Source organism: Nicotiana tabacum, chromosome 24, assembly GCF_000715075.1.
Source record: "Nicotiana tabacum cultivar K326 chromosome 24, ASM71507v2, whole genome shotgun sequence".
Lineage (NCBI taxonomy): Eukaryota > Viridiplantae > Streptophyta > Magnoliopsida > Solanales > Solanaceae > Nicotiana > Nicotiana tabacum.
This window is the reverse complement of record NC_134103.1, coordinates 34,415,445-34,440,770: the sequence shown is the minus strand read 5'-3', so window position 1 is coordinate 34,440,770 and position 25,326 is coordinate 34,415,445. Positions and strand designations below refer to the sequence as shown.

The 25,326-nt window shown below is 34.6% G+C and overlaps 2 protein-coding genes across 3 annotated transcripts; one reads left to right on the top strand and one right to left on the bottom strand.

Annotated features, from left to right (window-relative positions):
* The first annotated feature begins 9,747 nt into the window (after positions 1-9,747).
* LOC107783673 (uncharacterized) lies at positions 9,748-13,153 on the top strand. 2 transcript variants are annotated; one of them, XM_016604682.2, is made up of 7 exons: positions 9,748-10,089; positions 10,185-10,265; positions 10,393-10,569; positions 11,137-11,307; positions 11,544-11,756; positions 11,838-11,926; positions 12,252-13,153. In XM_016604682.2, exons 1-7 carry the CDS (start codon positions 10,002-10,004, stop codon positions 12,900-12,902), a joined length of 1,470 nt encoding a protein of 489 aa, XP_016460168.1. In that variant the 5' UTR covers positions 9,748-10,001; the 3' UTR covers positions 12,903-13,153. The 2 variants fall into 2 exon arrangements, with proteins under 2 accessions (XP_016460168.1, XP_016460167.1); XM_016604681.2 differs by having other exon boundaries at positions 12,246-13,153.
* A 4,769-nt stretch (positions 13,154-17,922) lies between these two features.
* Positions 17,923-23,548, bottom strand: LOC142178098 (uncharacterized). The gene is made up of 5 exons (XM_075247426.1): positions 23,102-23,548; positions 19,653-19,938; positions 18,927-19,588; positions 18,303-18,489; positions 17,923-18,179 (listed from the first exon to the last, which is right to left on the bottom strand). Exons 1-5 carry the CDS (start codon positions 23,546-23,548, stop codon positions 17,923-17,925), a joined length of 1,839 nt encoding a protein of 612 aa, XP_075103527.1.
* Between the last annotated feature and the right edge of the window lie 1,778 nt (positions 23,549-25,326).

Genomic DNA, 25,326 nt, shown 5'->3' with positions numbered 1-25,326 from the left:
TTCTCATAGGGTATCTCCTCCATATAGTCACCATCATATTTCAATGAGCTTTCTGAAAGTATACTTAATATTTGACTCACTTGCATTGTTAAGTTCTTAATGGCTTAACCGTTTTGTATAAGTCTCTCTTGATTTTGTATAAATCGTTCTTCAACACTATTCATGAACTTATATATAAGCTCTTCTAAACCATCATTCTCCTCTTGGGTGGTTGTCTCACTTCGCTTACATTCTAGTCATAATAAAGGTATTCATCCCAATTAGAGTTAAAATTGTGTCCATATGAAATCTCATACCTGAACGGACTAGAAATAGAGTGAGACTATTCAAAAGATTAACTGCAGGAAAAATACTTACCTACTTGACAGTCAACCCATAGATTCCACTACATTTAAAATAAATCACAGACTTGTGATAATGTTCAGTTGCTAATTCTTCAACCATTTTCTTAGACTAGTTGTACTCCATCTTCAACAATAATTAGAGTTCAATATCAAGAATAATTCTTCAAGTTGTATCCCTAGCACTTGTCAGGTACTACAAAAGAAATTTTGAAGATAAGTTAACTAAAAAAATAAAAGAAAAAAAGTAATTCCTGAATTAGCACCAAAAATTATTTTGAATGCTATTGATTGTCAATCCCCGACAACGATGCCAAAATTTGATGAGCGCAAAACACAATACCAAATTTATGCTCACTAGCCAAAGATATTATAGTAAAATTATCTTCTCCACATGGATTGGATTTAAACAATGTTCACGTAATTTCTTGCTTATTTTCTATTCAAGATAATCAAGACATGATTTGTAATGGTTACGAACTACAATTAACTACTAAAAGTAAAGCAAATGATAATTGATTGCAAAGGACTAGAGGTTAGCACAATTGTTTCTTATTAGTGTGAGAAATAAGGGTCATGACATGATAGGTGCAAGATTGTTATCCTGGAATTGACGCTGTTAAATTTCACTCTTAATGTTCTGTTGATTCTCTCAAATTCAACAAGTTATTATCCTATTATTCTGATTAAGGTTTCTCTCTCGATTAAACCTAAACTGTTCAAATAAGCTAATATAAAATGCAGTAAAACTTACAAGAATCTTCTGGTAAGAATGGTCTAAGAGAAACTTCTCTCGACTATTTCTCAATCTTAATTCAAAAAGTATATCACAAATCTCTTTCGATTACTTTAAGGAAGTACCAAGATACATTAAGGCATGCGTTGCAACAATATTCAATACTATGCTCATCTTCCAGTTAAACACGAAAATGAATAAAATCACATCTAGAGTTAAAGCTCTTCCAATAAATTCAAGCAATCAAACAATAATCAAATTCACAGATAACAATCAAGTCACTAAATCATGTCAAACCCTAAGGCAAACTACTCCATAGATATAGAGAAAGTCACCACAAATAAGTTTAAGAACATAGAAAATATTAATCCAATATTACAATCCAAAATCGCGTATTGAATTGATGAAAAGATGATGAAGTCTTGCGTCTTGAAGCATCCAATGCTCTCCAATAGCTCCCTAGGTCAAAAGTCCTCTAATAATCATATTTTTGATGTATTTATACCATGTAGGAACGGCTCCGGATGAAACTACCATCTCTGAGCTGAAGTGGGAAAAGTTGGACGAGAAAATACACTAACGCGACACATCAGGCGACGCTCCACGTGCCGCATTCGTGGGAAAGTTTAGAGGCCTATTTTTTCATCCTGCATGAATTTTGCACTAGCACGCCGCGCCCTGTGGTGCATGGAGCGGTGCAGTAGTGTATTTTTCTCAGAGTAATCTTTTTTTCTCACTTTTTGATATCCAGACATGGTCCTCGACCCCTAAATGTGATCCCAGCTTAATTTCTTGGGCTTCTACTCTGACTTCAAAGCTCCAAATCATCCATTTTAGCTCCAAACTTGCTTCTTTACTCGAAATGACATCCTACACAATATAACACACATAATAAGTATAAAGTACTAACAATTAGGCTCAAATGTAATCAAAGTGTAGTAATTAGAGTAAGAAATATAGTTAAAAATATGAGTTCTTAGCTTATCATCAGATAACAATTGCTATGATAAAGCTAACTGGAGCCTTTCTAACTCAGGAAAATTTACCATCAACTCTACCTGAAATTCTATAAGGCAAAGGAACGACCATAATCCTTTCTACAACAATCTATGGACGAAAGAGGTACCTTTCAAGATGTTTTTTCTCTTGTGGAGAGCAGTTGGTAACAAGCCATGCACTGACAAGAGAATGTCTAGGTTTGGAATCACTATAAACCCCCAATGTTATTGTTGTAACCCTGCCACTAGCGAACTGAGCTTGAGGACACTAATCACCTATTCTGCCAAGGTGATCTTGCTAGGAATATATGGAGGAAATTTGCGGACCCCTTTGGTATTGGTTGGAATATCAACAGTCTGAACATGACTCTTTTGAGTTGGTGGAATCACAATAGTCCAATCCAATTGCGAAATTAATCACCAAGAATCTCCCTCCTATCATTTGCTGAGAGCTCTGGAAATCAAGATGCTGCAATAAGTTTGAAGGGGCTAGACCCTCAATATATAGAACCAGTTCTAATATCACTAATTTTCTTTTGCAGATAATCAAGAAACATTTTACCAGAGTTCATATTGGAGATAGCTGAAGCAACATATACATAGTTTGTGAAACACACATTCAACAGACTAGCAGTTTTTCGGTAAAATGGATTAGACCACCTGCTCAATTAGTCAAGTTGAACAATAACGAAAGTTGCTCTAATGGGCAATGTGGTGGGGGAGGAATCATTTGAGACCAATAAGTAAATTTCATCTCTGCCTACTCCATATCTTTAGGAGAAGGCACAAGTAATTATGCAGAAGCTGAAGCACTACTTTTTGGGTTGAAATGGTATGCCGACAGAAGTCTAGAAATGATCATAGGAGAATTTGATTCACTCCTAATGGTCAAATGTGTCAAAAGGGAGTGGAAACCTCCATGGAATATCAAAAATCAAATAAAAGAAATTCAGAAAATGATTGAAGACCACAACTTCAACATCAATCACTGCTTCAGAGAAGCTAATAGGCCAGTCAACAGTTTAGCAACTCTGAGTCACGGAATTGAAAGAAATAAGATCTTCAACCTTTTCTGTGATCTTCCTAGCCATATAATGGGCCTAGTAAATATGGACAAAATGAGCTTACCTACTTTCATAGTTAAGCACACAAAACTATCTAACATCATCTATGAACCTCCTTGAACTAACTTTGTTTTTGATATCCTTTAGTTAGGATACAGAGTGAAAGTCACAACTCAATGGTCAAGTATAAAATTTGGGATGCCAAACTCAATATGTATCTTTTTGCATATGAATGATCAATGGTGACTGTTTAATTAGAAAAATCCAAAAATAGAAGAGGAGTTTTGTAGCAATGATTAAGTTATCTCCGTGTTATCTATAGGTCACGTGTTCGAGTCGGGGAAGCAGTCACTAATGCTTGCATTAGGGTAGACTGTCTATATCACACCCTTAAGGGTGCTACCCTTTTCCGGATCTTACGTAAATACGGGATACTTTATACACTAGGCTGTCATTTTTTAAAATAATAAATCTAAATATGAAGAGTACATATAAGTACTCTCCTCGTTTTTGTAATAGTATTTAATTTGTTATGTTTAGAAGTTAAATTTGATAATGTATCATACTAATAGTAATTGAAAAAAACGCTAGAATAGCTGTTAAAATATTACTAGTAGTTTGTCAAAAACGCTATCGTATCAAAATTAAAAGTTAAATTTCTGGATGAACTAATATTCTTGAAATATTACATTGAATAGAACAATTTCAAATATTTTTAAACTTTCTAAAGTAAAGGAGGTGCATTATGAATTAGGCATACAACTTAAATATAATTTTCATACATTATTTTTACGCAGTTAAATACATCTATAACATCAGACAACTTAAATATAATTTTCATATAAATTTTATACAATATGTCTTCTGTATGTATTTTGTAAAAGATTTGTATATAGTTTGTATGTAGTGTGTTCTTCTTCCTCTCTGAAATTTCAATCAAAATTTTCTCTTTTAATACAATTTTGATACATATCAACAACTTTATATAAAAAGATAATATTTATAATTTAAATACAAATTTTATACAACAATTCATACATTATACAACTATTTTCAACTTTCATACAACACTCAAATAAAAAATATATAACTACAACATAATACAACTTAAATATAATTTATAATTATAATACAACTTTAATACAATTTCGTAAGTATATTGTATGTCATGTCTTCTTCTTCTTCTTCTTCGACGAGTTTCAATTTGAAATTCAGCCAAAATCAAGTTTAATCTTTACCAAACACCCTCAAAATTGAGATATAAACTCCCAACAATATTCACAATTATTTGCAACAACACCCAATCCAAACAAATAATGGTTTTTGCAAACCCAAATTCAAATTCAACTCTTCAAAGTTTTTTAATGGCTGTTAATGGTGGAGAGTCAAACACCTTCAAAATTTATTGATTGAAAATTTTAATTTGAACACCAATTGTGCAACATGAAAGGAAATTGCTAAATTAAAACTCTATAGTAAAACGATTAAAATCCATTGATGAATTTCATTAAAAATATATACAATATGAAAGGATAAAAAGTAGAGAACATCAAAGGAAGAAAAATTGGGGAAAGAACAGAGAATGAGATATATATATATATATATATATATATATATATATATATATATATATATATATATATATATATATAGAGAGAGAGAGAGAGAGAGAGAGAGAGAGAGAGAGAGAGAGAGAGAGAGAGAGAGAGAGAGAGAGAGAGAGAGAGAGAGAGAGAGAGAGAGAGAGAGAGAATGAGAAATAACTGATTCCTTATTCAATTACTAATATAAAGAGATACTCATTTAAAATTAATTTATATATAATTAGTAATTGTATATGGCTATGTAATTAAGTTAAAACTTGATTAGGGAGAGTAATAAAGGTTCATATGCAGCATATTTAGGTAAAAATCTCAATAAACCAAATAGGTTTTTTGCTGAAGTAGCACTGTTCCTTTATTTTCCTTGTTAGCGACGGATTTTGATTTTTGAGGAATCACTTCCAAGTTCAAAGAGCTGAAATATTTAATGAAGCCAAAGTATATTTGAAAAAGGTTGCAATATTAGCGCAAAAATCTAATATTTAAAAAATGAAAAGAAAATAATTAGTTTATTAGCTAAAGTTAGTAGACTTTTCTAAAGTTTGGGATAAATAACTGATATGACATCAGAATATCACATGATGAATATGCATACAAAAGAAAGAAATGCAAATAGATTTGAAAACGATGTGAATAGACAGTGTGCACACTAACCATTATACACTGGCAATTGGCCTCTGCTATTCAATCAACAATTAAGAGCCTAAGCGATCGTTTGGCTAATAAACAAGTTAGATCCCATGATTAATTATTTCGGGTTTGCTATCCTACTATTCCATAGAGATAAAAGTAACACTATAATTCCGAGATTAATTATACCGTAATTTTATCCCAACTAAATTTGGAATAAACTCATCTCAATGGTTATTCAACTTTGTGTTCATTACGCAAAAGTCACTTTTCTTCTTTTTGTTACGTAAAAATTATTCAACTTTGTGTTCATTAATCAAAAGTCATTTTTCTTTCTTCTGTTACACTAAAATTATTTTACTTTATTATATTTATCACAAAAGTCACTTTGGCCAGATTTTATAATATTTTTACTTGAAAAGTTTATTATGTCCTTGACATTAATACTCTCACTTATGTAATACCTTCTATATTATATAGTATATAATATATTTTTACCTAGGTATTTTTACTTATAATTAAAATAACTTTAAATTATTTTATTTATTATTTTTATAAAATATCCATACATTTAATTTTTCCATGGCACTCAATTTGTTTAATCACATTCAAACATGAACATATTTTAGATATAAAAATGATAAAAAAATATATTTATTTTTTAATATTTATTTAAAATAATAAAAACAGATTTGTTTAAAAAATAATATTTTTTATAGTCAATAAAATTTAAATTAAAAATATTTGTGTTTAATATTTAATTTTTTAAAGCTTTATCTATAAATATTATTTATTTAAAAGTATTAATCTGATATGTTATTTTGCTAAATATGGGTATTTTATTTATTAAATAATGGGTATGGCTTGGCTGATAAATTAATGAGCTTTGATTTTTTAATTTTTATTAAACATATTTTATTAAGCATGATTAAGAACGTGGACTTGAGATTTTTTCACGGTAATGTTACTGATAATAATGCTACTTATATATCTTGAAAATTAATATTAAGAAAAAATCAAAGTGTACGAATATATTATAAAAATAATAAATAAAATAATATTAAGTTATTTTAATTATAAGTAAAATACTTGGGTAAAAGTATATTATATAACATATAATATAGAAGGTATTACATAAATGGGTAATGTCAAGGGCATAATAGACTTTTCAGGTGAAAGGTTTGTAAAATTTGGTTAAACTGATTATTGTGATAACTAGAGCATAGTAAAATGATATTTGTGTAACAAAAGAAAGAATAGTGACTTTTGGGTAATGAACACAAAGATGAATGACTTTTACGCAACAAAAGAAAGAAAAATGACTTTTGGGTAATGAACACAAAGTTGAATGACTACCCATAAAATTTACTTCAATTTAAATAATAGAATCACTAATTCCATATGCTACAAACTAATTTTACCTATCATATACCAAATATAAAGACCAAATGACGAATGCTTATAATTTTGTGCATTTCTTGATTGTCTTTGCGTCACGCAAATATGATCAATATTTTGAGTGTTTGTTTCTTGGGGATTTCTGTCTATGGAAACTCCATATTTGCTTAATATAGGTCTTATTTAATATTTATTGATTATAAATTATTTTGCACCCAACAAGGTTCGACTTGAAGCTAGAAGCAAGTATGCATTGGCGCATTTCTAACTTCTTGCTTGGTGATGGTTTTATTTCAGCCCACACATTTGACTAATAAGATTGGATTTTCTTGACGAATTTACATTTCTTCCTCTATAAATTATGTTTAACAAGATTCCCAACAAAATATTTAATTAATTTTCTTATGTTATAGTGTAATAAGTAATAAGTAGTTGGCAGATCCACCCTTCAATGTGGGGTGGCATGACACCCATTATGCTAAAAATTTCTTAAACATGGTTAAATATTTAATCTTGCCACCCGTAGTCTCAAACTAGATAAGGTATCATGGATGAAAAGGCGTTTTGCAAGCTTTTCTTGTGTATAAGGCTCATGGTCGAAGATAAATACTTATTGGCACACCAATCCAATAAATATATGGCAAATGTATTCACAATCATGGTTAACACTAAATCATAATTAATATATATATTCTCAAATTAATTTGTCACTTAACCATGATAAATTAGTAGGATTTGGTGTAAACACCGAATGTAATATAAAAGTATTGCTCTTAATCTCAAATATGTGAGTTTCCTTTTTCCAAAACTTAAAAACTAGGGTCTCGATGATGATTTTGGGTTGAGTTCAAATTTAATTTTTATAATTTCTTTTATTTATTATATCGTAAATTTTTGCGCTTTTTATGGTCGTATTCAGTTTAGACCTTTTTGCTTTTAAATTGTAATAAAAATTTTGTGCACATTGCATAGAGAAAACATGAAAATTATGGTTTAATTTTTGGGACATTTTTGTTTATCTAATTTTGCATTTACTTGTGGGGTGTAATTTATCTATTGAAGATGTTTTCTTTTTCTGTTTTTCTTATTCTGAATTGGTGTAATCCCTTATCAAAGATGTTATTCTTCTTGTGCATTTTTTAATAGAGAGGGTGCAATTCTCTAAATAAAATAAATTACTACTAATTTTATATTGTAAAAATTTATTTTAATATATAAGAAATGATATCATTTCCCTAGTGAAAATGTTGTTTTGACTTATATTTTTAATAATAGAGATGTGATTCCTTGTTGAAAATGTTGATTTTGTTTGTTTTTTTGATATAAAAGATGTAATTTTCATATTTGTAAATCAACAACCTATTAAGTTGACCTTAATAAATTCGGAAGAGACCAAACATAACTAGATATATGTTTTTTAATAAATTTTGTAGTCAAAACAAGGAGTCCAACTTTCAGAATGTCACTGAACTAATGAAAATTATTTGTGAAAGTCACTTTACTTTATTTTACAATTGGAAAGTCATTGTACATTGTAACTAAAAATTCAGCACTTTTTGGATATATTAAATATTATTTTTATATTTTTTTAACCCAACCATTTAAGAAATAAAAAATACCTATTTAAACAATGACTCAACCTACTCCATGACACTATGTTTAATATGCCATAAAAATGTTGAGTGACTTTTCAGTAATAATGTGCAAAATATGATGACTTTTCGGATACAAAACAAAGTAAAGTAATTTTCATAAATAATTTTTGTTAATTAAGTTACACCTTCTGTTAAAGAAAATGTGATATCCTCCGCCTTTAATTCCTGGATCTACCTATGGACTTAATAAATTTTCTTATTTCACTTCGGAATACAATTGATTATGTACGACTATAGTAGTTGAAATAGGCATGTGCCTACATAAGAGGAGTCCGGGACAAATATAGGCAAAGGCCAGTTATTATCAAAATGAATAACAAAGGAAAATAGCACTACACAAGTTCTTCCAAATTACTTGCATTCCTTCTAAAAATACCATTCTCAATTATATTACAACATTGAAAAAAAAGAGAAAAAAATAATAATATAGCCTTAGCAAGTTGTATGCCAGTTCTAGAATAACTACTTTTATAGATACAATCAATGTTTAGAATGACAAAATTGGACCACCCATTTCCCAATAGCCCCACGAATCTTGCCCTTATCGTCAATAGCTATATAGTTGTGTAACAATAGAAAAATAAAACAAATTTGGAATTGATGAAATTGTCGAATAAGATGTTACCCCTTTTATCACCGGTTAATGTATAATTACGAATAATTCAAATGACTATAAATTGTTCAAACATTTCATAAGCTGCGCTAGCTAAATTATTTACACGAATTATATTAAACCTATATTCTTATGTGCATTGTCCCAAATTAACATTTTTTTTTTTTTATGTTTATGACATTCAGTTATCACTAAATTGGCACATTCCTTTGCCTCTCTCTAAGCATATTTAATAGTGGTCTATTCCAACTAAACTTAAAAATTCAGATTCATTTAATAATCATCAACTACATATCTAAAACCAAAATGCACATAGTCATAATATTTTATTTAAGGGTGTGGTTTAATGATCGATGAAATGAGTTGAAAATTATAAAATATTAGCTTTAAATTTTAGCGAGGACAAAAAATACTAGGCGATATAGCAAATACCCCGTGAAATTAATTGATGTGCCAACTAAAATCAAGCAACAAGAAAAAAACCATCGTAGTGATTAAATAAATATTGACATAATTCAAATTGCATAGTTAAGCATTTACTACTCCTAATTAATTAATTGAATTTGTAGTAAAAAACAAGATTTATGATGAAAGATTAGGAAAACAAAGATTGTACAAATATGATCATAGATTCATCAAATATGATTCTTTTGCTCCTCCTTTCTTCCAATGGTCATCTGTGGAGCCCACCCCTTTCTTTTTCGCTTTTGCCCCCCACCCCACCCCTGTCTATCTCATCTTTTTATTTTCATTCACAGCTTTTCCCTCACTCACTCTCTCTCAAAAACCCCAACACTTTTTCTGCTAAAAGATCAAAAAAACCCACAAAGCCACTTCTTTTCTAACACCCTTTTATTCACTGAACTCATTTCTTGAGCTAGGGTTTCTTTATTCTTGCTTCATATACCCCCACAATGCAGTAGTTTCACTCCCACCATTTTCTTGCATTTTTTTCACTAGCAAAAATGGTTAAAAAAAATTCAGCTTTGATTCTCACCCTTCTGCTTCTTTTTACTGTTTTCTGTTCAGTTTCAGCTACTTCTTCACCTTCAAGTAAGTGTATATACACATTCTTGAATTTTACTGCATGTATTTCTAGAAGCTTCTGCCATTCTTGATCTGTTTTACTTGTTGTTTTGTGTAAGCAGAAATAGTGAATGTGTTTGTTTCAAATGCTGTTACAAAGCTGATGAAATGGGTTTGGTCAATCAAATCCAGTACTAAAACTGGTATGTATAATGGATCTCTTTGATGTTATTCTTGTATTTTTACAACCCCATTTTGGTTTTTTCCCTTTAATTTTTAATATTTGAAGAAAATTGATTTTTGGTGATTAATGGTGTTTTTTTTTTGCAGTTATATCTGGGCGACCAATGATGAAATTTGAGAGTGGGTATAGTGTGGAGACAGTGTTTGATGGAAGCAAACTTGGGATTGAGCCTTATTCTGTAGAGATTATGTCTAGTGGAGAGCTCCTCATTTTGGATTCTGCTAATAGTAATCTTTACAAGATTTCTTCCTCTTTATCTCAGTGTAAGTTCTTTGTTCTTTTTTATTTTGGGTGTTTAGTGGCTTCAATCTTGAGTTCTTTTTTTTTGTGTAACTTTTGGTTTTAGTTTTTTCTTGCCTGTATAAAATTTTTTTGGGACGATGTTGTCTGAGCCTGCTTGCCTGCTTGCATACATGAATATTTTACCGGGTACCTGCTGCCTCCCACTCACCTAGTGTAAATGTAGACTAGGTTTTCTCATTTGGGCAGTGTCAGAATTTTAACAAGGTTTGACATGAGTGTAAAAGAACCATGATCTGAGCTGGACATTGTACTGAGTTTTAGCTCATAGAATTTGCACATTTTGGCTACATGTGCCTGGTGCATTGTGTTGTGTTCTTGTTAATAACAGTAATCCTTGTGGCTTTCACTTTGTGAGTAGTCCACTGACTGTTTGTTCCATCAATACTTTGTACTTATAATTTTGTTAAAGATGTGCAGTACTGAAGATTTGTGTTCTCCAGAGTACCTTATCTTTGCTTTTCAAGTTGGCTTTTAGAAGATGCTTGATTCTTACCATTTGATTCTTCATGTTTGCTGCAAATTGACAGACACCAGACCTAGATTGGTGGCTGGATCAGCTGATGGATACTCTGGACATATTGATGGAAAATTACGGGATGCAAGGATGAACCATCCGAAGGGTCTTACTGTTGACGACAGAGGGAATATCTACATAGCAGATACTGATAACATGGCAATTAGGAAGATAAGTGATGCAGGTGACTTACTAAACTTTGACCCTGGAAATGATAGAGTAGCATTGCTTGGCTTGTTTGTGGTCATTGTACATGTCTTTCAAAATCGCCAAAATTTCTGGTCATCTGACTTTTGATAACATAGGGTGATTTCTGAAATCTCCCTTTGGTATCTTAGTTTTAAAAAGTAACATGTGGGGACTAAAGTCTGCGAAGTTAGAAAGCTCTTCAAATTTATGCTATGAAATTTCCTTGTCCAGGGATTACAACAATTGCCGGTGGTAAATGGAGCCGTGGAGGCGGGCATGTTGATGGACCAAGTGAAGATGCAAAATTCTCTAATGATTTCGATGTGGTCTATATGGGAAGCAGTTGTTCCCTGCTTGTCATAGACAGAGGAAATAAAGCAATTCGGGAGATTCAACTCCATTTTGAAGACTGTGCTTATCAGTACGGTAGTGGTTTTCCGCTAGGTTAGTAACTTTGCCCTGTTTTACTTCGTTCAAAATATTGCAGTTGAACATGTTATGGAAGAAACACGAATTTTGCTACAGGAATAGCTGTGCTTTTAGCAGCTGGCTTCTTTGGTTACATGCTAGCGTTGCTGCAGCGAAGGGTTGGTACCATGGTATCTCCTGAAGAAGTGAGTATCAAGTTCCTTGCACTTATGATTAAAGTCACATTACTTTCTAAGCATTGTAACGTGGACTTAGATTATCAAGGATATAGAGACCCTTCTTTTGCTTCTAGGCCTGCCTATTTCGATGTTGCTTGGTTACAATCACTGAACTGAACAAGTTTTAGAGGAAGAGTTCTAAGATGTTCGTATGACTATTGTTAATTAGTAAGTTAAAAGTCTATTGGACAGACTTTCTTATGACTTCTAATTAAATGGTGTCTTGTGTCATATAACATCCCATACGTGATCTCATTTACTTTCTATCTCTTCTGTCTTCTTGAAGGATCAGAACACATCGATTTTCACCAATCAATATCAGAAGCCAGCTAAGTCATCATTTAGGCCTCCCCTAATTCCAACTGAAGGTGAGGAGGAGAAGCAAGACGAAAGCATGTTTGGATCTCTAGGGAAGCTAATCATGCGTACGGGAGCTTCAGTTTCTGATGTTTTAGGAAATGTATTTCCTGTGCTGAAACGTACACCATTGAGCCATCATCAATATCAACAGCAGCAGCAGTATCAGCAACACACATGGCCAGTACAGGACAGCTTTGTAATACCAAAAGAAGATGAGCCCCCATCCATTGAAACCAGAACACCTACTCCACGAAAGACTTATGCATTCATGTCCAAAGATTCTGAAAAAATGCAACAGCTGAAGCAAAGCCGTGCTTTTTATGGTGGATGGAATGCAGACATTCAACAACAGCAACAGCAAACTCAGAAGCAGCTACATCATCATCGATATCATTCATCCGGACCTCAAACATTCTACGAGCAAAGCTCAGAGAACACAAAGGAAGTAGTTTTCGGAGCAGTTCAAGAACAAGGGCAGCGCGACACAGTTATAATAAAGCCTTTGGACCATGCAAATCCTGTTTATGATCGACAAAATGTTCGTTCTCGGTTCAACTCTGCTGGATATTCTCAAGGCTATTAATCAAGTTACATACAGAAACTTCAGGAGTTCTTAAAATTGCTTCATGATGGCTTAGAAATGAGAAATATATCATGCACTAACAGCCATCAAAGTACAAATTTTGGAGAGGAAGCCCATTTTAGAATATAGCTTATAATGTTTATCTAGTAGTCAAAAGTGTTGTAGTGAATGCTGTGTAAGTGAGTTGAAAATTATTACTAGTACAAAAAAATTGTTCTATATATCTCATGATCTGATCAATTCCCTAGGAATTCCATTGCTTCTATTTGCTTTTTGAGTACCAACCTGGACATTAATGTCAAGACAAGATCTATTTCCATTCTTGTCCTTGCACACACCCTGAACTCTAATAGGGTCCATGTAAAAGAAAAGACAAAATGGGAAAAAACAACAAAGCCAGCCAAAAAAGAAGTTTTCTCCTTACTATTTGTTCCACCAGAAAACATAGAAAAAATTTAAAGCACAAGTTGTATTACTTAAACCAAACCTCTGTAGAACAATATGGTATGGGCTGAGTAAGGACGTGAATATATACTATATAGGAAATATGCACTTGAAAGCCATTAATGTTCATTGATTTCTATATTGCTCCTTTGTTAATGCAAGAATGTTTGTAGATCTTCCAAATAGTACATTATTATTGTAGTTTTTTATTTGTTCTTTTAATAATAAACTGTACTGATGTTACAGTGAGAGAACCCACTCACATGGGCACGTGACCAACGGTAAACTACAGTTAAAATAGAGAAAGACAAATGAACTAAGCATTCTTGTATAGATCTATTATAATGCACATACAGTAGATATCACTACAACAAAGACACTTCATTTTCTTAGAAACCTAAAAAGAATGAGTACCTTAACTTCTTCTGAAAACTTGATATCCAAATTAAACATTTAAAAAAAAATTGTAAGCCTAATTATTTGGTCCTTTTCCCTCCTATTTTAGTGGATTCCATTTTCCACACCCCACAAAGCCCAAGAGTAAAAGAGATTACAACTTAATTTGAGAACTTTGACATTGGATCACCCAAAATATAATCATTTCATTTAGTGCCATGGTTTATAGATCCCATACAACTTCCCACCCTGTCCCTTGCACCCCAACCTCCTCTTAAAGACAAGAAAACGGAAAAGAGGCTAATATATCTCTGTACTATTAGAAAAGATTTAAATGTATCTTTCGTTGTAATTTGAGTTCAAATATATCTTTGCCATTATACTATTGGTTTAAATATACCCCTTTTATGTTAAGTTTGTCCAAAATGGACATCCAATCCTATATGGTACTGACTTTTGATGAGGTGGATGCCACATGACTTGCCACCTCAATGCCCCTAACCCGTTTTATTCCCCCCTCCCCCGGCACCCCAACCTCCTCTAAAAGACAAGAAAACGAAAAAGAGCCTAATGTATCTCTGTACTATTAGAAAAGATTTAGATGTACCTTTCGTTATAATTTGAGTCCAAATATACCCTTGTCATTATACTATTGGTTCAAATATACCCCTTTTCTGTTAAGTTTGTCCAAAGTGGACATCCAATCCTATATGACACTGACTTTTGATGAGGTGGATGCCACATGACTTGCTACCTCAGCGTCCCGTTTTATCCCTCCCCCCTCCCCCCAACCTCCTCTAAAAGACAAGAAAACGGAAAAAAGCCTAATATATCTCTATACTATTAGAAAAGATTTAAATGTACCTTTCGTTGTAATTTGAGTCCAAATATACCCTTGTCATTATACTATTGGTTCAAATATACCCCTTTTCTGTTAAGTTTGTCCATAGTGGACATCCAATCCTATATGTCACTGACTTTTGATGAGGTGGATGCCACATGACTTGCCACCTCAGCGCCCCTAACCCGTTTTATCTCCCCCTCCCCTATCTATTTGTTTTCCACCACTAAAATTTCCTTCCCCTCCACCACTATTGCCACCATTACCGCTACCATAAAAAATATTGTATTTCAAATTTTAGTCTTTTATATATGGATTAGGGGCACTGAGGTGGCATGTCATGTGGTATCCACCTCATCAAATATCAGTGACACGTAAGATATGATGTCCACCTTGGACAAACTTAACAAAAGAGGGGTATATTTGGACCCAAAGTATAACGAAAGGTATATTTAAATATTTTCTCATAATACGTGGGTATATTTGGCCCTTTGCCGACAAGAAAAATATATTTTATAAACTTTGAGAATGACATGTTTTCTGCACAAGATCCATGGTTTAGGATCATTCTACGAGATCAAACTTTTCCATGCAAAGGAGTTGCACTTTCAAGAGGGAAATTTGTAATGTAAAAGCTACATTTGTCATGTTAAAGTACTACATGTGTTATGTGTGACATGATAATTAATCGCAATTAGAGCTGACAACGGGACAAATTTCCGGTAGGACAAGCCAAATCATAAAGGGCAAAATACAAAATTAGGTCGAAACTAATGCATCCGCTAGCCAAAAAATGTGCTAGAATATGTATATAAATCACATATACACAAAAATATATATTTTATTGACTATTATTTTTTAGAGTGGCTAAAAATATGCATTTCCTCAATCATAAACAGGATAGGGCATGGGAGCTCTTATCAAAATGGGTTGAAACAATTTTTGAAAATCAAAAGTAGAGCAGGACAAAAGGCAGGTTAAACAAAAAAAATTACAACAAGTTTTACTTTATACTCTTCAGGTCTAGCTATAATAACAATGGATAAAAGAAAAGGACAGAAAAGTTTTTGCCAATAACATTACCCTTCAAAGATATATATATATATATATTTTTTTAGGACCATCCCTTTGAAGATATCTTAACAGATTGGAGGTCCTATATCACTCTTGTTGCCATATCAGGTTATTTAGTTAGACTGTCCATTGGTTCTATTATACAAGATTTCAACTGGTCCTAGACAATTTTGTTCCTACTTACATCCCCAGCTATCGTGCTTTACCTTGAAGAAAAGTCCATCAAGATTATCAATAAGTTTGTAGTTAGAGGCGTATTCGGGATTTTAAGAGTATGAGTGCACTATACTATCCTTTGGTTTGATACCATCAAAATTTTGCCATGACGATATGATACCAAAATCTAGGTACCAAGTGCATGTAACAGTGGGATCGAGCAAAATAAGAGAAGAACAAAAGAGTTAAGAAGAAGAGAGAGGCAGAATTGAGAGAGATGAGGGAAAAGAGAACTCAAATCCAATATAATATTCTGAATGAGCTTATATTTTGAATGCTTGCTATTTATAAGACTAAAACATGCTAAAGAAAATGCAAAAGGTAAATGCTGAAATGTAAAAAGTGTGATTCAAGTGATAACCATTTTTCCCGCCAAAATATTTAACTAACTTTCAAAATCATAATTGCCAATATGTGTATCAATACCACCCGGTTGAAAAATACCCTTGTCCTCAAGGGTCAAGGGCGAAGGAAGGAAAGCGAGCCTTAAGTGCAGACGCGAGCTCCCAAGTGGCATAGAATGCATCCAAACCTGTCCATTTCACAAGGCACTGGGCAACAACCTTATTGCCTTTATTGATCAACCTCCTCTCAAGGACTTGATCAGGAGTGGGGCAAAAACGACTGGCCAAATCAACCACAAGAGGAACTATTTCAGCAGGTATTTCATGACAAAATTTGAGTTGGGAAGTGTGAAAAGTAGGATGGATCATAACTTCAGGAGGCAGTAGCAACTTGTCGGAAACAACATCAATCTTTTCAACAATAGGATATATGCCAAAGTAGCAAGAAGTCAGTTTATGGTAAGGGAAGGTGGACAAGGAAAATTGTCGATAGGGCTGAAGCTTCACATAGACCTAGTCTCCCACTTGGAAATGTCTGTCAGACCTACGAGCATTGTCTTGAGACTGCATTCTCTACTGAGCTCGAGTGAGGTGAAACTTTTCTAGTTGGAGTTTGAATTCACGCAACAAGGAGATGCCTTCAATAGAAACAACATCTGAGTCACTTGGTAAATAAGGAAAATGCAAAGGTGGAGGATAACCATAGAGAAGTTCAAAAGGAGAGGTTTGGATAGCAGAATTTGGACTAGTATGGTACCACCATTCAGCAAGGGAAAGAAAGAGGGATCAATATGTGGGTGAGTCGGTGCAAAAATATCTTAGGTAGGTTTCTAAGAATCTGTTAAGAACCCCAGTTTGGCCATCAGTTTGTGGGTGGTATGCAGTAGAAGTATTCAGAGTGACACCTTGAGCAGTGTGAAATTCCTTCCAAAACAGCTAATAAAGATGGGATATCTATCACTAGTAATAGAATTAGGGAATTCACGGAGCTTAAAAATGTTGTCCAGAAAGATGGGAACAAGGGACTGTGTAGTGTAGGGATGAGACAAGGCAATAAAATGAGCATGCTTAGTTAGTCAATCAACTATGACCCATATAACAGATTTTCCTTTAGACTTAGGGCGGCCTTCAATGAAATCCATGGTGATATCAGTCCAAGAAAGAGCAGGTATGGGTAGGGGTTGTAGAAGACTAGGAGAAGCCCCAATGTCATATTTATTTCTTTGGCATACCGAGCATTTATGAATAAAGCTGATGATATTATTTCCGATCCCCTTCCAATAAAAATAAGTGAGCACCTTCCTAGTGGTAGCATCAATCCTAGAGTGACCTCCATATGGAGAGGAATGCCAGAGAATAAGAATTTTGGATCTCAATGCAGCATCATTTCCAACCAGTAGTTTCCCTTTCCTTCTAAGCTGGTCATTCAACCAGGTGAAGTTTTTCTGATGTTGCTGTTGTAAGGAAGCAATAAGTGACTGAAGCTATGGATCAACATGCCAACTTGCTTGGATTTATTTCCATAAATCAACTTGGACTGAAGATACCATCATCACCATGAGTGTTGCACCTTGAACTCTAGATAAAGCATATGCAACCATATTTTCTTTACCTTGTTTGTATTAAACTTCAAAATCAAAGGCTAGAAGTTTGGCTAACCATATGATTTAGGAATCAGTGTGTAACCTTTGCTCCAACAAATACTTCAATGGTCAGTTTTGACAATAACATGTTGGCTAAGAAGACAATGTGACCATTTTGTCACAGCAAAGACCAAAGCTAGGAGTTCTCTTTCATAAACAGATAGAGCATCATGCCTAGGTGATAGGCCTTTGCTGATGAAAGCTATGCAGTGATTATTCTGCATAAGGAATGCTCCAATGCCAGTGCCACTAGCATCAGTTTCAACAACAAAAGGTAAGGAATAATCAGGAAATGCTAGGACAGATGCAGTAGTTAAAACTAGTTTAAGTGGATAAAAAAACTGTGAAGCAACATTAGTCCATACGAAGCTGTCTTTCTTCAGCAGATTTGTCAAAGGTCGACTGATAAGGCCATATCCCTTGATGAATTTCCTTTAATAACCAGCCAAATCAAGGAATCTCCCCAGTTGCTTAACATTGACAGATGCAGGCCACTGCTGGACTACTACTATTTTCCTTGGATCAGTAGCAACACCATGAGCTGAAATGAAGTGACTTAAGTACTCCACACTTGGCAACCCAAATACACACTTAGAATGTTTGGCCAAGAGGTTGTTCTGCACCATCACCTTGAAGATTGTTTGTAAGTGCAGGACATGATCTTACAAATTCCTATTGTATACTAGGATATCATCAAATAAAACAAGTACAAACTTCCTCATGAACTCCTGAAAAATATGATTCATCAAGCATTGAAAAGTGGATGGGGCATTGGTGAGGCCAAAAGCCAAGTACTCATAATGTCCTATGTGATTTTTAAAAGCAGTTTTCGAAACATCCCCAGGAACCATTCTAATTTGGTGGTATCCGGATCAAAGATCAATCTTAGAAAATATAGAAGCACCTGTTAATTCATATAGCAGATCATCAATGATAGGAATATGAACCTTATCCTTAATAGTGCATTGATTCAATTCTCTATAATCAACATATAATCTCTAGGTACCATCCTTTTTGCCCACCATCATTACATATGAAGAAAAAAGTTGTTGCTATATTGTATAACCCCTTGCTGTAATATCTCTTTAACTAGCTTTTCAATTATGTCCATCTTCGTGGAAAAATATCTATAAGGTCTAATATTGACTGGTTTGGTTCCTGGCTGTAAAGGAATTCTATGATCAAATGCACCCCTTTGTGGTGGCAGTGTAGTAGGTTCTAAGAATACCCGTTTGTAGCTATCAAGGAGCTTACTGAGTGGTTGAGGTAGTATTGCATCATCAGGCATATGCAAGGCATGCAGAAGCCCTTCATCCTCAGCATCAAAAGAGGGAATATCAATCATGACTTGCAGCATAAATAACTGAGCCTCATCATCCTGGTATATGTTAACAGCCTTAGGACTAGAGAGTCTGTAATCGTATGATAAGGCAGAGTAGTCCATTGTAAATGGACCTAATATCTTCATCCATTGTGCTCCTAATACCAGGTCATATCGACCAACTGGAAACATAATAAGATCTGACATATAAGTAGTGCCTTCCAACATCCACTGGAAATTCTGTACCACCCCAGATGTTGCTTCCAATGTATTATTTCCCAAACTAACATAACTCAACTTAGTAGGAATAATAGTGCATCCTAGCATCTTTGCCGATGCTGAGTCTATGAAATTATGGGTACTACCCCCGTCCAATCGAATTTGAATGGGTCGATCATTACTATAACCTGTGATGTGTATAGTTTGAGCTTATACCAGCTAAAGCACACAATGAGATGTGTGGGTGATCACCCTCAGTAGTAGTCCATTCTTCAGGAGTTAGTTCAGCATCATGCTGAATGTTTCCTTCTTCCTCAGAGTTGGCCTTTGATGACTCAAACTTTAATACAAACATCTGTTTCGGAAGATTACATTTGTGGCCAACAGAGTATTTTTCATCACATAAATAACATAGTCCCTGTGCCCTCTTTGCTTGCATCTCAGCTGGAGATATGTACCTTCTGTTCCTAGGTACTACATCATTGGTAGCAGCAGGTAAGGTTGATGAGCGTAGAACACAACCAGAAATTAATGCTCGCTAGCCAAATATAGTATAGTTTAATTATCATCTCCACATGGATTGAATTTAAACAATGCTCAAGTAATTTCTAGCTTAACGCTATTCAAGATGATCAAAACTTGATTTGTAATGATTATAAACTAAGATTAACTACTAAATTAAAGTAATTGACGATTGACTGCAACAAACCAGAGATTAACAAAGTCGGTTTCTTATCAATGTGAGGAACAAGGGTTTTGACGTGATAGGTGCAATGTTTTGATTTTGGATATGATACTATTATATTTCACTCTTGGGGTTCTATCGATTCTCACGAATTCAATAGGTGATTAGCTTATGCTTCCAATTCAGACTCCGCTCTCGATTAAATCTAAACCTTTTAAATAAGCTAATGTGAAGTGTGGTGAAACTTGCAAGAATCTATTGGTAAGAATGGTCTAAGAGAAACTTCTCTCGAATATTTCTCAATCTTAATTTAAGAGGTAGATCACAAAGCTCTTTCGATCACTTTAAAGAACTACCAAAATAAATTAAGACATGCGTTGCAACAACATTCAATATTATGCTCCTCTTTCGATTAAATAAGATAATGAATAAAATCACAACTAGAGTTAAATCTCTTCCAATAAATTCAAGCAATTAAGCAGCAATCAAATCCATTAGCAACAACCAAGTCACCAAATCACGTCATACCCTAAGGTAAACTACTTCATAATTATGGAGGAAGTCATCTAAAAAAGAGTTAAAGAATAAGAAAACATCAATCTAATGTTACAATCCAAACTTCCGTATTAGATTGATGGAAAGATGATGAAATCCTGAGTCTTGTAGCCTCCAATGCTCTCCCAAAGCTTCCAAGGTCAAAAGTCCTCTGAAAATTATGTTTTTGGTGTATTTATACCATATAGAAATGCTCCCGGACGAAACTATCCTTTCCAAGTTGAAGTGAAAAAATTAGGCCGGAAAAATACACTAATGCGTTAGACATGACTCTTTGCACTGCCTCGGGGCGCCCCATGCGGTGCAGTAGTGCAATTTTCTTAGAGTAATTTCTTTCGTGCACTTTAAGATATCCAAACTTGGTCCTCGACCCCTGAATGTGTTCCCGACTTAATATTTTGGGCTTTTACTCAGACTTCAAAACTCCAACTTGTTCAAGTTATCTAAATAGCTCGGAATCATTTCCTGCCAGGCATAAAACACGTAATAATCACAAATCACCATTAATTAAACTCAACCACAAGTAAAATGTAGTGATTAGAGTGCAAACTATGACTAAAACATGGGTTTCTAGCCTATCATCAATACCCTATACTTAAAACATTGCTCGTCCTCGAGCAATCAAACTGCACTTCACATAGAGACGATCTTTTCATCAGAAAACTTCCTTAACATATCATGCCAAGAAATTTTAAAGCAGACTAAGCACCTTATCATAATATCCTAGCCTCAAAACTCAACTCAAAAGCACCACGCAGACTTCACAACATGCTCGCTTACTCTAACACATAGGTCAAAGACGTTACCTTACCTTCGCAAATCATGTGCCCTCACACAAACAATAGAGAGTAGTTCCACACACAATAATTTCAAGAACACTTAGGAACTCAAGATATAAAGAATTCACTCACTCTCAGAATTAAGATTCATGTGCCACAAAAGACGCACCATATGTTTGACCGTAGTGTAGTACTCTACTAATTTGAGCTCATTCAATCAAAGATCAAGTAGGACTTTATTTTGGTTGTAATATAAGTTGCGAGACGGATATGATACATTTGGATATAGTGGATACACCTTCCTAAGCACTTTAATACATACAATTTCACCAATTCAAACCCCACACTTATGTTGAACCAAACCCAACCTTCACATCATATTAGCACCAAGCTCCCAATTTCCTTAAGCATAAACAAAGCATGATTTACCATTAGGAAGGAATCAATTGTTTTTTCTTTTCTAAATTCTGATTTTGTTTTCCCGTTTCAAGCAAACTCATTTTTTTCCTTTCAATTCCTTACAAGTGGCTCTCAAAATATTTTTCGAACAATGCACCTTTCTCCATTTTTAATAGTTTCACTCAAAAACCCGACCAAACCTTACTTAGCTTTTACAAGCTCATAACAAAATTAAGTGCTCAAGAGAGGTAGAAGGTTCAAACAGATAATCAATTCAAATAAAGTGGATCAGGCTTGCAGTATGGTTGCCAAAAAAGTAGGATTACAGGCTCAATGAGGCTAATTAGGATACACAACAATCAGGTGAGGTCATAAACATATAATTGGCTCAACAAAGCAATGCCTATATCACTTCCTAGACTGAACAAGACTGCTATTTCGCTTTGCAAACACACGGGTCAAGGTTTAGAAATCAACTGACATGCACAAAATATCAACAAAAACTTCACTCACACATTGGCACATAACTCACTTAGGATCCGGATCAATCTCGACTCTCTAGTCAAAATAGTTAAGCAAAGTCACAGTCAACCAATTTAAGTCACTTATCTATGAGTCAAGAACTGAGCCTAGGCGTCACAACTAAGGCACTCACCGCTCTCAAGGCACAACGAAGTCAAGAAAAGTCATTTTCATTTAATATTATAACACAAGACTTTACTATTCCTAACAAAAGAAAAACCAACTACACCCGGTTTAAACAAAACCCTTGAAAAAATACCGTCGCACAAAGAAAAACCAAGGGGGAATTGTTACACTACATAAGCAAACAAAACATAATAAATGGCTAAACTTATTTTTTCGACTTTAATCCCTCAAGAAGACAACCGAGTAAATTCATCGTCGGGAATAGTCAATTTTTTTTTCAATCAAAAGAAATGAAAACAAACACAAATATACATATTTAAATCCCTCATCCCACACTTTAAATTGTGGCATGTCCCCATGAAATACAAATAAAAAGCAAGAGGTAAAGGAAACTTCCCTGATTCATCTAGTCGAGGTGTGAATCGAAGTCTGGATCTCCCTTGCACGCCCGACCCAATGCACACATCCATGCTTAGAGCTTATTTTTAGACTTCTTTAGGTAAACCCCCACTTATTCATTTGACCCTCTCCAAGTTGTTCCTTTAGCCCCCCTCCCCTTCTCCTTCCATCTTGAAGATCAATATTTTTTCCCTCACTCTGAGTATGAGATACCTTTCCTGAATATCCAGAATTACCCTGCCCGTAGCCAAGAGGGGTCTTCCTAAAATAAGAGGGACCTCCCTATTCTCCTCCATTTTCACCACAATGAAGTCCATAAGGAACACAAATTTGTCTACCCGAACCAACACAACTTCCATTATTCCTTTAGGTATAATTGTGGTATGATCCGCCAGCTGCAAGGATACAAATATCGACCTGATCCCTCCAATCTTTCCATCCAATTTCTTGAAAATAGAAAAAGGCATATAATTAATAGAAACACCTGAATCACATAAAGATATTTCAAACTTAGTACTTCCTAAAAAGCAAGGTATAGTAAAACTCCGTGGATCTCCACACTTTTGTGGAAGCTTATTTTGCAAAATGGCACTACAACGCTCTGTCAGCTTGACAACCGATTTCTCTTTCACTTTCCGCTTTTTGGACAATATCTCCTTCAAGAATTTAGCATAAGCTGGCATCTGTGAAAGCACCTATGTGAAAGGTAAATTCACATGCACCTGCTTTAGCACTTCTAGAAAGCGCCAGAATTGTTTGTCCAACTTTTCTCTTCTACTTATGGGGGAAGGGTAGAACAGGCATACAATTGCTCTTCTCAGTCTCCCCATTCATTTTTTGTTTGTCTTTCTTCTTCCTTGTTGGAACTTCAGATTTGTTCTTCTCTTTCAGATCATCCTCTTTCTCTTCTCACTTCATTATGAACTTTATTTCCCGTCAACTCATTCTTCTCAGCTACCAGTGGATCTTGCAATACTTTGACATTCCTCAAAGACACTGTATTTATAGTTTTGTTTGGATTCCTTTCGGTATCTGCAGGGAGGGTTCATGGAGACCTCTCGGATAACAGACTAGCAATCTGCCCCACTTGCCTCTCTAAGTTTTGAATAGTTGCACCATGAGTTTCAAATCTCTCATCCGTTTTAATAATGAAGGCCTTCATTAGATCTTCCATGCTAGACTGATTAGAATGTGGAGGCTGGTATTGATACCTCTGATGATTCTGAAATCCTGAAGCTCCTTGTCCCTGGAGTCTTGGATTATTCAGTTGCCATGAATTCAGGCTACCACTTGGTGAACTCCAGGAAAAGCTTGGATGCCTATATCCCATAGAGTTAAAATTATTACCACTCTGGTAGTGGCCTTAGTCAAAACTTCCCACAATATTTACCACTTTATCTGCAGCTGAGGCCTGACGCTCATGTGTTAGATGACCTATTCCACAGAAATCATAAACAAATGATGGTTGGCTCTGGACCTTGGCTAAGGTCAACTTTCTTATCTCTTTGGCCATGATGTATAGCTGGGCTTGCACTGATGTGTTAGAATCAACTTGATGAACCCTAACTTATTTTCTTCTATCATTACTCTTATCAGGCCACTAGTTAGCATCTTCAGAGAGCTCATCAAGAATTATCACAATCTCCTTAGGAGTCTTCTTTATTAAATGACCTTCAACTATATTGTTCAGAGTTCATCGTGAGGGAGGTGTCAGTCCATCCCAAAAGTCCTGGAGTTTCATCTATAATTCAATCCCATTATACTAAAACTTCCTCACAATTCAATCCCATTATCTATCGCAAGCCTCGAAAACGGTTTCAGTGTCCGTCTTGCAGAAGTTGTGAATTTTCCTTCTGAATTTCACTGTTATAGCAGCTGGGAAGTATTTGTCAAGAAACTTCTTAGTCATATCTTCCCATGTCCTGATTGACCCAGTTGATAAGCTACGAAGCCAGTGCTTCGCATCATCATTCACTGAAAAGGGGATTGCCCTTAGGTATACTGCATTTTTTGACACTTTGTTGTACTGGAAGGTGTTCATGATCTCCTCAAAATCCATCAAGTGAGTGTTAGGAGCTTCATTCACCTTGCCTATGAAGACACAGTTGTTCTAGATAGTTTAAAGCAAGCCTTGCTTCAACTCGAAATTAATTGCGGCTACTGTTGGGGGTCTGATATTGGACAGTCCCTGATTATAGACTGATCTGGCATAATCACCCAATGCTCTACCATGCCTAGGTACCGCATTCTCGAACTGGTCTTCAACCAATGGTCGATTTATATTGAATCTTCGACCCCAATCATCTTCGACGGTCTCATCAGCAGCTCTATGGGCTGCCTCAGCTGCTATCCGTGCAACTTTTTCTCTATGATGTGCTGTATCTCTTACTGCTAAGTCTACTCCTTCGTCATCGTTATTAGCAATGCTTTCTGGGGTTGAAGGTTTCCCCAAGAACTTTCT

Coding starts and splice junctions, on each gene's coding strand:
- LOC107783673 (XM_016604681.2), top strand. CDS start 10,002: ATGGTTAAAAAAAATTCAGCTTTGATTCTCACCCTTCTGCTTCTTTTT. Junction 10,090..10,184: donor AGCTACTTCTTCACCTTCAA/GTAAGTGTATAT, acceptor TTGTGTAAGCAG/AAATAGTGAATGTGTTTGTT. Junction 10,570..11,136: donor TTCTTCCTCTTTATCTCAGT/GTAAGTTCTTTG, acceptor GCAAATTGACAG/ACACCAGACCTAGATTGGTG.
- LOC142178098 (XM_075247426.1), bottom strand. CDS start 23,548: ATGCCAGCTTATGCTAAATTCTTGAAGGAGATATTGTCCAAAAAGCGG. Junction 19,589..19,652: donor AGAATGGACTACTACTGAGG/GTGATCACCCAC, acceptor TACACATCACAG/GTTATAGTAATGATCGACCC. Junction 18,490..18,926: donor AAGAGATATTACAGCAAGGG/GTTATACAATAT, acceptor ACAATCTTCAAG/GTGATGGTGCAGAACAACCT.